At 40.5% G+C, this 12,109-nt stretch overlaps 1 protein-coding gene across 3 annotated transcripts in view; it reads left to right on the top strand.

Moving 5' to 3' along the window:
* Nucleotides 1-209: 209 nt before the first annotated feature.
* Nucleotides 210-12,109, top strand: part of cenpp (centromere protein P) — an 89,939-nt gene continuing 78,039 nt past the window's right edge. Inside the window, exons 1-6 of one of the 3 annotated variants that reach the window (XM_070958483.1) lie at nt 210-383; nt 866-1,024; nt 1,260-1,420; nt 1,928-2,016; nt 3,842-3,930; nt 10,014-10,110. In XM_070958483.1, the coding sequence (XP_070814584.1) occupies nt 867-1,024; nt 1,260-1,420; nt 1,928-2,016; nt 3,842-3,930; nt 10,014-10,110 (594 nt within the window). In that variant the 5' untranslated portion in view covers nt 210-383; nt 866. Of the gene's footprint in view, nt 384-843; nt 1,025-1,259; nt 1,421-1,927; nt 2,017-3,841; nt 3,931-10,013; nt 10,111-12,109 lie in introns of all 3 variants that reach the window. The other 2 variants (XM_070958484.1, XM_070958485.1) reach the window with 2 other exon arrangements.

Genomic DNA, 12,109 nt, shown 5'->3' with positions numbered 1-12,109 from the left:
TCCATATAGAGGGGACTCTTACAATTTCCAGCTCGGAAAAGTTCTCGTTCCGTGCCTATTAGCGATGGGAAAGTGCTTAGGTGTACTTTTAAAATATACAACAATAAACATTTTTATATTTGTATGTCAGAGAGGTACGCTGTCTGACCCTTTTTCACAGAAACAGTTTCTCGCTCCCTCCCTCCGACACGTGAAAAGTGGTACAGTCCAGAGGGCGCGAGGCTCCAAACTGTTTTGGTTGTCAGGGTGAGTGTGAACGAGAATCGGTCAGGTGAGGTTAAGGTTTACTGTTCCGTGTCAACGAATCTTCTCTAACCTGTGGATTAATCGCTATAAAGTGACTTTTATTTAAATATTTCGACATTATAACGGGCACGAATACGGTAAGTTAACTTGACACGACAGCTTCACTTAGCCACTGCAATGTTTTTGCTAAAGTCATCGTCGTCATTTTAGCTAGCTAGATTTCACTACTGCGAATAGAATGAACGTAACCCAAATGAACCCGTGTGACAGTGTATTTCCTTTATAATTTATACTATCAGGGACGTGTTTGGGGGTGGGGGATGCATTCTCACTAAAACACAATGGAAAAACGGTCTTTTTGTTAAGAAGCTTACCAGGCTAATATTACAACCATTTTAATGCTGAATGGTCCCATAATCTCTCTGTTTCGCTCCGTTCGCATTTCTTCTTCAGGTTATTTCAATATTTGCTTTTCTGACAGTCTCAGGCAGTGTCCTTTCACCTGTTGTCTCACTAGCTTGTTGTTTGTGCACCAGTGTTTTATGCTGCCCTCTTCACTTGTTGAAATTTAGAAATGTTTTTTTTATCATGGAGTAGTCAGTTGGTGTTTGTCCTTCAGGATGGAGGAGAGGATGAGCGAGGAGAACATTGAGGAGGTGAGGGTGCTCGAGGCTCAGATTGAGCGTCTCCAGGCTGAAGTGGCAGTGTTGCAGGGTCAACAGCAGGACAACAACATGGACATCACGTTCCACCTCAAAGGACAAATGCAGGATGCCATGTGAGTTTCATTTTAAAATCAACATTTATTTTAAAAACCTGTCATACTCTCATTCACTTTTAAATATGTAGCATTTTCCCACATTTGTCTGTACATATCAAAGCTGCTTTTCCTTTTAAACTTACTTTTAAATACACCCAGGTGATGCAGAGGTGTGTGGGTAAGTAGGAAATGGTAACCAGGGGCGCTGAACTGTCATGACAGTAAATGAACAGCATGTTGTCTGTCTCCTCAGGTCATATGTGTGCGGACGGAAACAAGGAGGAGGGAAGGAGAAGGTGCTGTCCAAGCTGAAGGAAGAGGTGGAGGAGCTGGAGGAGGATCTGAAGTGGCAGACACGAATGAATGCCATCAGTTTGGACAGCTGCACTACAAAGACTCTGCAAAGCAGTAAGAGTACAGCGGCGTCTGAATTCACAACCTTCTCTGTGTCCTGTCATTTTGTAGATGAATGAGGAAAATAACCAGTGTAGTATTATCTTGACCACACAACAGAAACAAATTTGAGTTTTTGACCCTGAGTAGTGCTTGTGTTGAAGAGTTTTATTTGTATTATGCACAAGTCTTCGCACAGCCTGCTGGTTTCACACTATTCAACTGATTGATATTTGGCAGCAGTGACATGCCAATAAACATTGTGATGTGCCAGTGAAGACAGGGAAGAAGAAGGCTGCTAGCATGTAAACGTGGTTGTAAACAATACAAGATTTGAAATATTTATACACACACAATCTGTTTTGGTGAAAAACCTACTGAATCTAAACCTAACCTTTGTCTTTTTTTACAAGAAAACTCAGAGCACCTTTTAAATCTATCTCTTGTAATGTACTAATGTAATTACACTAGTGTAATGTGTGTGTGTGTGTGTGTGTGTGTGTGTGTGTGTGTGTGCGTGTGCACTAGGTGGCAGTAAGCTGGTCCAGCAGCTCTGTGTATCAGGTCACTGCTCTGAACTGGTCTTTCAGGTGGAGTTCCAGCTCTCAGAGGTCAAGGTGAGTCGTTTCATTGTTTAATTGATCTGCTGAAGAGACAGAGGGTCTCTGTTCCAAACCCCTCTGTGGTCACTGTTCCTGTAGTAAGCTGAAGATACTTCCTCTGTCATCTCCTTACCAAACCATTTGACAAGTGGGGTTGGTTTATTGGAGCTTTTAGCCTTTCTGAATGTATTGAAGCACCATGTTTCAGCAAAAGTGAGATCAGTGAAATGTCTTCAGAAACTGTTGTCTTTTCTAGTTTCCATATATACTGTAGGTGATCTCATCACAAGTTATGTAAAAGCGTTTGTGAATTCAGTCTGTTTCTCTCCATTGTTGTTGAGGGACTATGGTCTTCCACACAGACTCCACACAGGTGCTGGTGTTGGGTGCAGCCAGCAGAGGGCAGTGACGGGCCATGTTTAGTGCTTGACTGAGATGACTGATGAGACATCGTGTGCACAGTTTAAATTTTAGCAGCTCTTCAGACCTCAGAAACGGCTGTCAGACATGCAACACACTTGACAACGAGGAAAAATCACTGTTAGGTCTTTAGTCTCATCCAAACATCCATCAGACCAAACTGCGTCAGTGGAAAGGACAGTTTCAGGCGGTATTAGTCAAGTCACTGGCAGCAATAACGATTCAGGTTTATATGTAATCTCTTCAAAATAGAAGCTGTATTTTTTGTATGTTATGATCACTCTAATTGAAAGTTCCTATTGGAGATCTGTCTGAATTAGACATTTTACATGTCCTGGTACACAAGCAGTTCATGCACAAGAAATATGATAGAGCTTTCCTCCAGGTGGAACTGGGTGTCCTTTGAAATCTTACAATTCTAGTGCTGATATGATTCCCGGGTTTCAGTAATGATACTAAAATGACCATTTTAGCCATACCTTACTTTGAGAGCTGCAAACACGTTTTTCTACAGAACAATGTTTTGTTAATTTTTGTCTAAATACAAGCAGCACATTTGATGCCAACTTTCAATACTTGACAGTTCATGATACACAGACACATTTTGGTCCAAAATGTATTGAACTTCACTACGCAGCCCTACCTTCAGGCCTGTTACAGGCACCTTTTGGACTGTCACAGTGATGGTTGACCCTCGACATCAGTCAATACTGTATATGTAAAGTCAACAGTAATTGTATTTATATTACAGGGAGATTCTGTATTATTGTGATCTCTAAAGCTTCATGTAGGTCCAACAGTCTTCTGGTTTTCATTCTAACTGAACTAACCCCCAGAACAGCTGGTTTCATTGAATCACTCCTGCCTGGCTCATGAAGTGTCATTAAAATGATAGGTTTTTTTTTCTGAAGCTTTAACTTGTTTTAATAAACACATTCATTATTTGGCTGTGTAATTTGGAAACAGTCATTTTGTAAACATGCACTCTTTTCTTAGCCTTTATTAAAGTTGGATTAATACTTACTTTTTACAACCCTGATTCCAAAAAACTTGGGACGCTGTGTAAAACGTAAATAAAAACAGAATGCATTGCAATGTTTACTGACAACAATTTTCCAAAGTGATCCCAAGCCAATGTAATAATATCCTTTATACAATCATGTGTTCACAAAGTGGTGAACCTCGCTCCATCCTTGCTTGTGAACGACTGAGCCTTTGGAGGTTTACCTGTGGAATGTTACAAACAGGTGTTTTTGGAGCATTCCACAACTTTCCCAGTCTTTAGTTGCTCCTGTCCCAACTATGTGTGCATATATATGTATATGTATATATATATATATGTATGTGTGTGTGTGTGTGTGTGTATATACATATATATATTTTTTTTAACTCAGAAATTGATGGTGTGTTTGTTCTGCAGGAGGGTCAGGGCTCCAAGAGGATGATCAGTGATCTGAACGTGGTGATGGACGACAGTGACCTGCAGAGCTTCAGCAGTTTCCTGTCTGGGTAAGAACTAATACTGCAGGAGTGCTTTGGCACCTGAGTGGTTACAGCATATGCCGTGTTGTTGCAGCCATTGCCGGTTCGATTCCAGGTGGTAACCGTTCTTCCATGTTGTACCCCCCCCTCCAGTTTCCTGTCTGCCTTTCACTGTCTTTGTCCAATCCGTCCCCCAAAACATCTTTAAAAGAATAATGAAGAAGAACAAACATTGCAAATTGATTTTAGGATCGTCTGAAAATAATCTTACCTACTCTTCCTCCCTATGGAATTCTGCTGCATCGTCACCAGTGATCGTTCAGTGTTGTGAGGTCTTACATGTATCTGGAATGAACGTTTTCCTCAACACCAAACTTTTTCAGAGTGATTAACCTCTTGGCAATGGATTCCTAGATTTCTCTGATGTGATGTCAGGGGTCCACTGAAGGTAATGAATAGTAAGCGAGCAATCACAGAGTTTAAAAGGTCTGTGACAGTGCCGCTGCAGTTTGCAGTCTGTTAGGGTAATATTTACTGGACTGGCCGATGGCATATCACTAGATTTATGATTCCTCTGCTTCCAAACAAGACGCATCAAGAAAACACTGTTTCTGTTGACTAAACATTGAAATTCGCATGTCAGAGTCAGCTGAACTTTGACATCTGACATGGAGATTACACCAAAACAAGTAATACGCTTACTTGTCAATGGAAAAGGCTTCTGTTGTGAATTCACTGAAACTGGTGCAGGTATGACTGCACAAATTATTTTTATTTATTTATTTAATAGTAATTTAAAGAACGCGTCCATAGTGCGTGTCAACCATTAATAGCAAGCCAATTAATCTCATAAAACATGAGATTGACACAATATGGCTAATAGTTTATGGACATTAATGTACTGCTGTGCACAAAACCAGGTCCAGAGGAAAATGGTTTTCCCAGTTTGGTGTGGAAAATCTTTCCTCGTCTGCACAGAGCCTTGATCTTAACTCTATCCAACACATTTGGGATGAACTTGAAAGCCTAATGTGAGCCAGACCTTATCACCCTACATCACTGTTGGACTTCTTGTTCTTGTGGCTGAATGGGAGCAAATCCCTGCAGCCAGTTCCCAAAATCTGGTGGACAGCCTGAAACCTGAAGAGTGGAGGCTCTTTCAGCAGCAGATTAATGCTCATGGTTTTAGAATCACATGTTCAACTGTCACATATGGCTATAATGTTCAGGTGTCTGCATACTTTTTCCACATGGTGTGTCCTCACATGGGTCAGCAACCAGGGGAAGAGTCTTTAAAATAAACTCATAAAGTGAAGTGCGTCATATGTGATCTGCTATCAGATTGGAGTTGACTTTAGAAAACTAATTGGTACATTATGAGCGGCGTGTTTGGACTGAAACCTGGCAGCCAGTCAGTTTGTCCTTTTATTTACACTGTATGCTCAGTCCAGCTCTACATATTTAATACTGGATATTATCGCTGTCAGGATTAGATATTATTCCTGTCATCTGTCTTTTTAATTCAGCTCAAGTGTTTCTGAAAGCAGAAGAAGATGTCAAAGTGCAAACGGCTGTCAACCAGCTGAACGTCCTCACTCACACATCCACTTGTTCTGACTCCGTCTGCCCTTTACTCACAAACAACAAGCCTTTCTCACGGCAGACATTTTGACTTGTCCAGCACAGGTGTAACTCATTACATTCATCATGGCTGCATTCCATTTAGGTGTGCTGGCTTACTGGCACACCTACCTGTAAATGGAGCACAGCCACCATTAATATTAGTTACACCTGTTTTTATCCTGCTGTGACTGTTCAAACTGTCTGGGCTGAATCTGATCTGTTGAGGTTTATTCCTTAATGTCTGGACCTTTAGTCACTATTTCTCTCCTACCAGGTGCTTTAGACTACAGGGAAAATGTTCACTGTGATCAAAGACAGTGGGTTACAAATTATATTTCAGCACAGAATCTGTTTCATATTTAATCAGATTTTTTTTATTACTTCAGGTGTGAAGTAATGTTTGAAATTTAGTTGACCTGCTCCCCATCTTGGAAAAACAGTTTACTTTCACTGTGGTCTGGTGAGGCCACAGCTTTTCTTTATTTGTTTATAAAAATAGCTGTAATGCACTCTGATCTATTACATGTCCCAGTGTCCCGTCAATAAAGTACTGTTATTATTTTTGTTAACACAAAGTGGAGGAAGCTAGCCAGCCATGCTGATGCGTTTGTTCATGTTCCACTGCCCCTGAGGATTGAACTGTCAGAAACTGCAGTTCTTCAAATGGCCACATAAGGCTGGCTCCAAAAGCAATTCAATCCCCATGTTACAATGTCTAACCTTTCAGTAGAAATAAATATCTTTACAGCCTGATACCAAAAAACAGTTTTGGTCACTATATATAATTTCCTGTCCATCACAACTGTGTGGGAGGCTTCAAAATAAATATATGCATAATTATGGGCATGGCTGATTTTAGTGACAGCCTGTTGCTAGATTTCATCAAATAGGCTTCATTTTGCCCATCTCAGCTCCACTTCTTTGCCCAATTTTGGATTAGCCGGGACTTTGGCAGAGCCGCTGTCACTGGGCGTCACAGCGGCTCTTCAGAAACCTATGGGTGATGTCAGGGAGACTACGTCCATGTCTTACTCAGTCCATGAGCATCACACATACTTGTTAGTGTCAAGTTTTATTTGTTTCACAGAGTCAAAGTTCACTTGGTTTAAAGGCCCTGAGAGCCAGTTTCTGGATGTGTGTTTTTTTCTGGTTTGAAGTGGGTGGAGCTCAGTTGGAAAAGGGTGATGTCATGTATTTCTGTCTACTAATCAGCATTTAGCAATCTGAATCTTATTACTACTACTACAGTTATGGGAATGTTTACTCATGCTTCATGGAGATGCCAATGTCGGACAAATCTGATCAAACCACAGCCACGCAGACCTTTGAGTCTTGCCCATTCACTCTCACCTTTAGAGATGAACCAGAGCATTTGACTGAACCAAACTTTCAAATCCAGCCACAAGCATACAAGTGAATTCCCACCATGCAGTGTCCAGCAGTCACCTCTGGTTATTGTTTTAAAAACCAGAGCTGACTATACACAGCTTCTATATAGTTATATGCTATATATATAATTTTTCAGCATGCGACGAAGCAGTTTGCCTTGAAGCTGTGGTGAACTCTAGTCTTCACCTGAGCATCAGGAGCACCTGCTTTGGTCTTTACTCCTGTTACATCCAAGGGAAGTGCTCTCAGTAGTGTTTATAAACTAAATGGGTTGTCGGCGTCGCGTTTCAGTGCTCAGGTGTATTTTCTGTCTCGATAACTACAGTCTGCCAGAAAGCGTCTGTTTTGACTGTGGATCAGCACCACAAAGCAGAAGTCCGATTTGCTCTATATATCTGAGGCCAAACCACATCTGGATTGTATGGTCCATTCTGCAGAAACTGGCAAACAAACGGATGGAAAAACACTGGAGATAATGATTCTGACACACTGCTGCTGTCTGATTTTGTGTGTGTGTGTGTGTGTGTGTGTGTGTGTGTGTGTGTGTGTGTGTGTGTGTGTGTGTGTGTGTGTGTGTGTGTGTGTGTGTGTGTGTGTGTGTGTGTGTGTGTGTGTGTGTGTGTGTGTGTGTGTGTGTGTGTGTGTGTGTGTGTGAGAGAGAGATAGTGTGTTTGAGTTCATAGTTTTATAGTCCAAATCAGACTGATAATCTTTTTTAAGTCATGCTGTCTGACCTGTTAAAGATAATCACTGACACAGTGATTTTTATTGGTTATTTTTATTCAGCAGACACGTCATTTCCACATCTGTTCTCCTGTCTCCATGAAGTGGGTTTTTAACATTGTTAGTATTTAATATAACACCGTGGACACTGTGGTCCGCTGCCAGTATCGCACAACACTTGAGTCGACCCATTAGATTCTGGAAAATTTAATATTCTTCGATTGTCTGACAACAGAAACAGAAAAATATGTAAATGAGAACAACTAAATGGTGAATTCATCTGTGTTAACAGACTACAGGTGATCACAGAGAGCAGGAGCATGGACACATCATTTTAACACATAATTATCGACTCAGAATGAAATGGCTTTGTGTAAACGAAGCCTCACTTTTCTCAAACTGTTTATTAGCAGAACAGTTAAAAACCTTTGTAGCCCTACAGTCAACAAGTGAGTGCGATGTAGAAAATGCAGTGCAGTGTGTTGTGTGATAGGCTTAGAGGAATTGAGGCAGACTGGGTTATGTGAAACTTGCCTGTGAACCTTTGCCATTAAAACACAGCACTGCTCTTGTCATACGGGGTTCCAAGGCACCTGAAACACGAACAATTTTGACTCTTAGCCTGCAATTGCAGAAACACTGATCCAGGCTGTCTACAGTACAGCTTGTGTTTCCTTGTCTTAGCCAGGCTGATAGTGTGAAGCCAAACTGCGCTGAGGTCAGGGCAGCAGCAGGAGCTATCAGGCAGTTCTGCAACTAAACGGGAGGTTCAAAACAGTTGTTACTGTAGAGACATTGCAACACTTAACACTATGGATGCATGTAAAGATGACAGTGCAGCACTGAATCTGTGATGATTCCTCTTTGTGGGTAAGCTGCAACGTTCAATTAGTTGAAGGACAATTGCTCATAAAAATCAAAGGATTCATCTTCTAAGGAATATCAGTGTCATTATTACATTTTATGGAAATCAGCCCATTAGATTCTGGTATGTGTTCTTTATCTTAAAGTGTCTGACTTGACTTGAAATGATGCAGATGGAGGTCTCTGACACCCAATTTACACCTGGTATTAAAATGGGTACTGTATCTGGATGCATTTTCTGGATAATAAATGATGCAATCGTGCCTTTGAGTTTACACCTGGTATTTTTTATTGTCATTATCCTTGTTGAGATCAGATCTCTGTCCTCCAGAGCAAAACCTGTGCGTGAGTAATCTGAGGTGGGAGCAAATCAGCCCCAGACTCCCTTAAAAAAAAATCTGAGTTTTGAGTTGTTGAGTTAGGGCAACCTTTGTGAAATGCTGTTTATTGGACTTGGTATCAACTCCAACCATTATTTTTTGATTTTGTTTTATTTTATTTTATTTTATTTTTTGATACCATCTACAATGCTGCACCAATTCTAGTCAAAGTGTTCTTGTTTAATTTGATCTTTTTTCCACTATTTGCTGCAAACAAAGTTTATTGCTTCTTTGGGATGATGAACTGGAGCCATTTAAACTTTCCAAGTCCACTCATCGTATTAGAATCACGACATGATTTGTACATGATAAGGTTTGCTCTTACAACCGGAATGGTTTAATTGGTTCTGCACTGATATAATCAAACTGCATCATTCAGAAATGGTAGGACCATATCAATTCAGTACAACAATATCAAACCAGGGATCAGTCTCTCTCTCTGTCTCTGTCTGTTCAGTAGTGCTCCATTATATGAGAGGGTGCTGCCATGTTTCCATCAGCTCTGTGTGGAATAACAGTTGTCTGGAAACTTCACCCGGTTCCCGTCTATCCCTGGGTCCCCATGGAAAACTCTGGAAAACCTTTCACAGAATGTCCCGGGCTCACTCGAATAGAGCGAACCAGACCAAAACAGTATTCTTTTTTCTTTCTGATTTGCCTTTGTGACGTACAGCATACTGTACTTACAGACGCACCTTTTTCTAAGCTACCCTGTACAGGTTTTGTGTGGGTAGTTCAGGGTTTGCTCTGCTTGTTTTTTGCGTGAATGGCAGAGCGTTTGGAGATACAACAAGGCTATGATTGTTGGACGTCTTTAAAGAAGCTTCTGTTCTAATTTAAGTCACCATTACGTAATTCCATTAAGACATTTTAGCTGTGTTTTCCTGTCACCCCATAATAGCACCCTCTGGCGTGTGTTGTATTCAAACAGAAATTGTTATCCATTGGGAGACATAATTATCACATTTACTTTATCCATTTTTTGGTTAAATGATGCTCATTGTCACTTTTTTTGTTAGTGATATTTTGTCACACTCTTACTGATCACAGTTTTAAATCACCAACTTTGATGTAGTAATAAATAAGTAATAAATTCCCTTAACAATGTTTTAATGCTGTATGTCGTTTCAGTGTGGAGGAGAGCAGTGATCTTCTGCTGTTGTTCAGGACACTCAGGACTTTCTCAGACAGATGTGAAGACCGGTGCCGAACTTTCCAGCACTTCCAGGTAAGTGAAGATAAACCTGGACAAAAAACTTAAAACCTGCAGCCCTCACGCTCACACACCTGCTCTCCATGGTGTTTAACTATTTGTGTGTTTTTGGCACACAACATACTGTTCCTCGCAATGAATATGGAGGACTGACTGGATTTGGATCAGGTTGGTCCTTTCCTCCAGTGCAATGTGTTTGACACCACCACTCTGGAGACATGGTAGCATTTGGTCCAATGATATTACCGCATCCTTTCTTTAATTGTTTATGTATGAGTCTAGAAACAGGGTATGTTTTTGATTGTTGCTCAATGACATCTCATTTGTGGGGGACTAGATGCATCAGTCTATCCTGAATTCTTTCAGTGGGGAGACCAGATGGTCCGTGAGTCAGTCAGTGTGAGGCCAGATAGACCTAAAATGGGAGCTTTAGGTTGCATTTAATCTTTAACCTCTTCTTGACCCCTGCTGGGTTTCACTCTCGTCCATCAGTGGAGGTCAGAGGGTAAGTCCAGAAGACAGAGTTTCTCTTTGTGACCAGAAGACACTGGCTTCAGGTTTCAAAACAACAGCAGGATTCTTACATTGGCTTTCCTTCAGCAACCCTTTACCACCCACTGCTTCACCCACAGGACTGCAATATACTGTATATAACAATAGATTAGACTTTGTAGTCATTGTATGATGTTTGTCAGCTCTATGTCAACCATGAAAATGACATCTTCAAAAAAGGGCCACTTGATACCGGGGTTATTGTTTGTAAACTTCTTAGATTCAGGCTGAAGAAAGAGTGCAGAAATGAAGATTAATGCAGTGGGTGTGAATTAGCGTAGGCATGGTAAATGTCAGTGTGGGACTTTATTAAAGACGTAGCAGTAAAATGTCAAATTGTAAATCTAGCTGCAGCAGCAATATGGAACCTATTCTGCTGTTTACTTGGAGAATGTAACATTCTGCCAAGTTGGCTGGACTGAAGGAGGATTAACCCACATTTTCCATACTTGCCTGTGTGCTCTAAACTCTAATTTTGCTTTAGTTGCATTTTCTTCAGTGTTATTATGGAAAAATGTAATTCCCATTGTAACTGTTATGCCGTAATGTGGGCAGTGCCCTGTATGTGTATTTCTATGCATTAGCAACACAGACATCAACGTGTACTTAGAGGAATTAACAAATAAAGACATAAAACACAAATAATTCTCACACAGTCCAGACCAGGAATCTTAATATTTTTGCTGCTGGTAGACCGCAACATCCACCAGCCTGTCACTGTTGGACTACAGGACTGCAGATGATGGTTGGCTACGTAGCAGTTAAAAACCGCAGACATTTACAAGCATGTGGCCAATCAGCGATTGGCATTTCTCCATTGAGGACAAATTTCTCTTAAATGTCTCTGCACACAGACACACAAACATGCTCTCCAGTCAGCCATGGGGAATGGTGTAATACAGTTAGCGATTTTGTTGTGCTAGCTGTGTGGCTTAAAGATGGTGATATCAGTTGGTAATTTTAACACTTTCAACACTATAATCTGAAATTGTAAATCTAAACCAATGCCATTTATAGTGACTGAAAAACCACTGCTAAAACCCCTGTGTAGAGTATAATTGTTCTTGTGGGGGGTTTTTTCAGCCAATATCTATATTTACAGCTAATTATTAAATTTGACACTATCCTTTACATGTGAAGCAGATTTGAACTATGATTCCAAACACACTTTAATTAAAAAATTTTAACTTTATTAAAATATCTTAAAAACATAGCCATGTCACTCACACATCTTCCTGTACACCACTGTCTTATTCACATCAGTAATAATTTCCAAGGTGGAAGGAAAGATTTAGGGACACAAGCAAGACATTTTAAAAGCAGACAAAATAAAAAGGAGTAACTTTCACATTACTATAGTTCATAGATACATTGTTCCCCAGTTCACTTCAACTGAAGTCTATAAATTAAAAACCAAAGTGAAGCTAAGTCACAAAATGCTTAAGAAAGCCTGCAGTTGGAG

The sequence above is a fragment of the Chaetodon trifascialis genome, chromosome 3 (genome assembly GCF_039877785.1).
Source record: "Chaetodon trifascialis isolate fChaTrf1 chromosome 3, fChaTrf1.hap1, whole genome shotgun sequence".
In the NCBI taxonomy this organism is placed as follows: Eukaryota; Metazoa; Chordata; class Actinopteri; order Chaetodontiformes; family Chaetodontidae; genus Chaetodon; species Chaetodon trifascialis.
The sequence above is the reverse complement of the archived record's forward strand: the minus strand, read 5'-3'. Positions and strand labels throughout refer to the sequence as shown.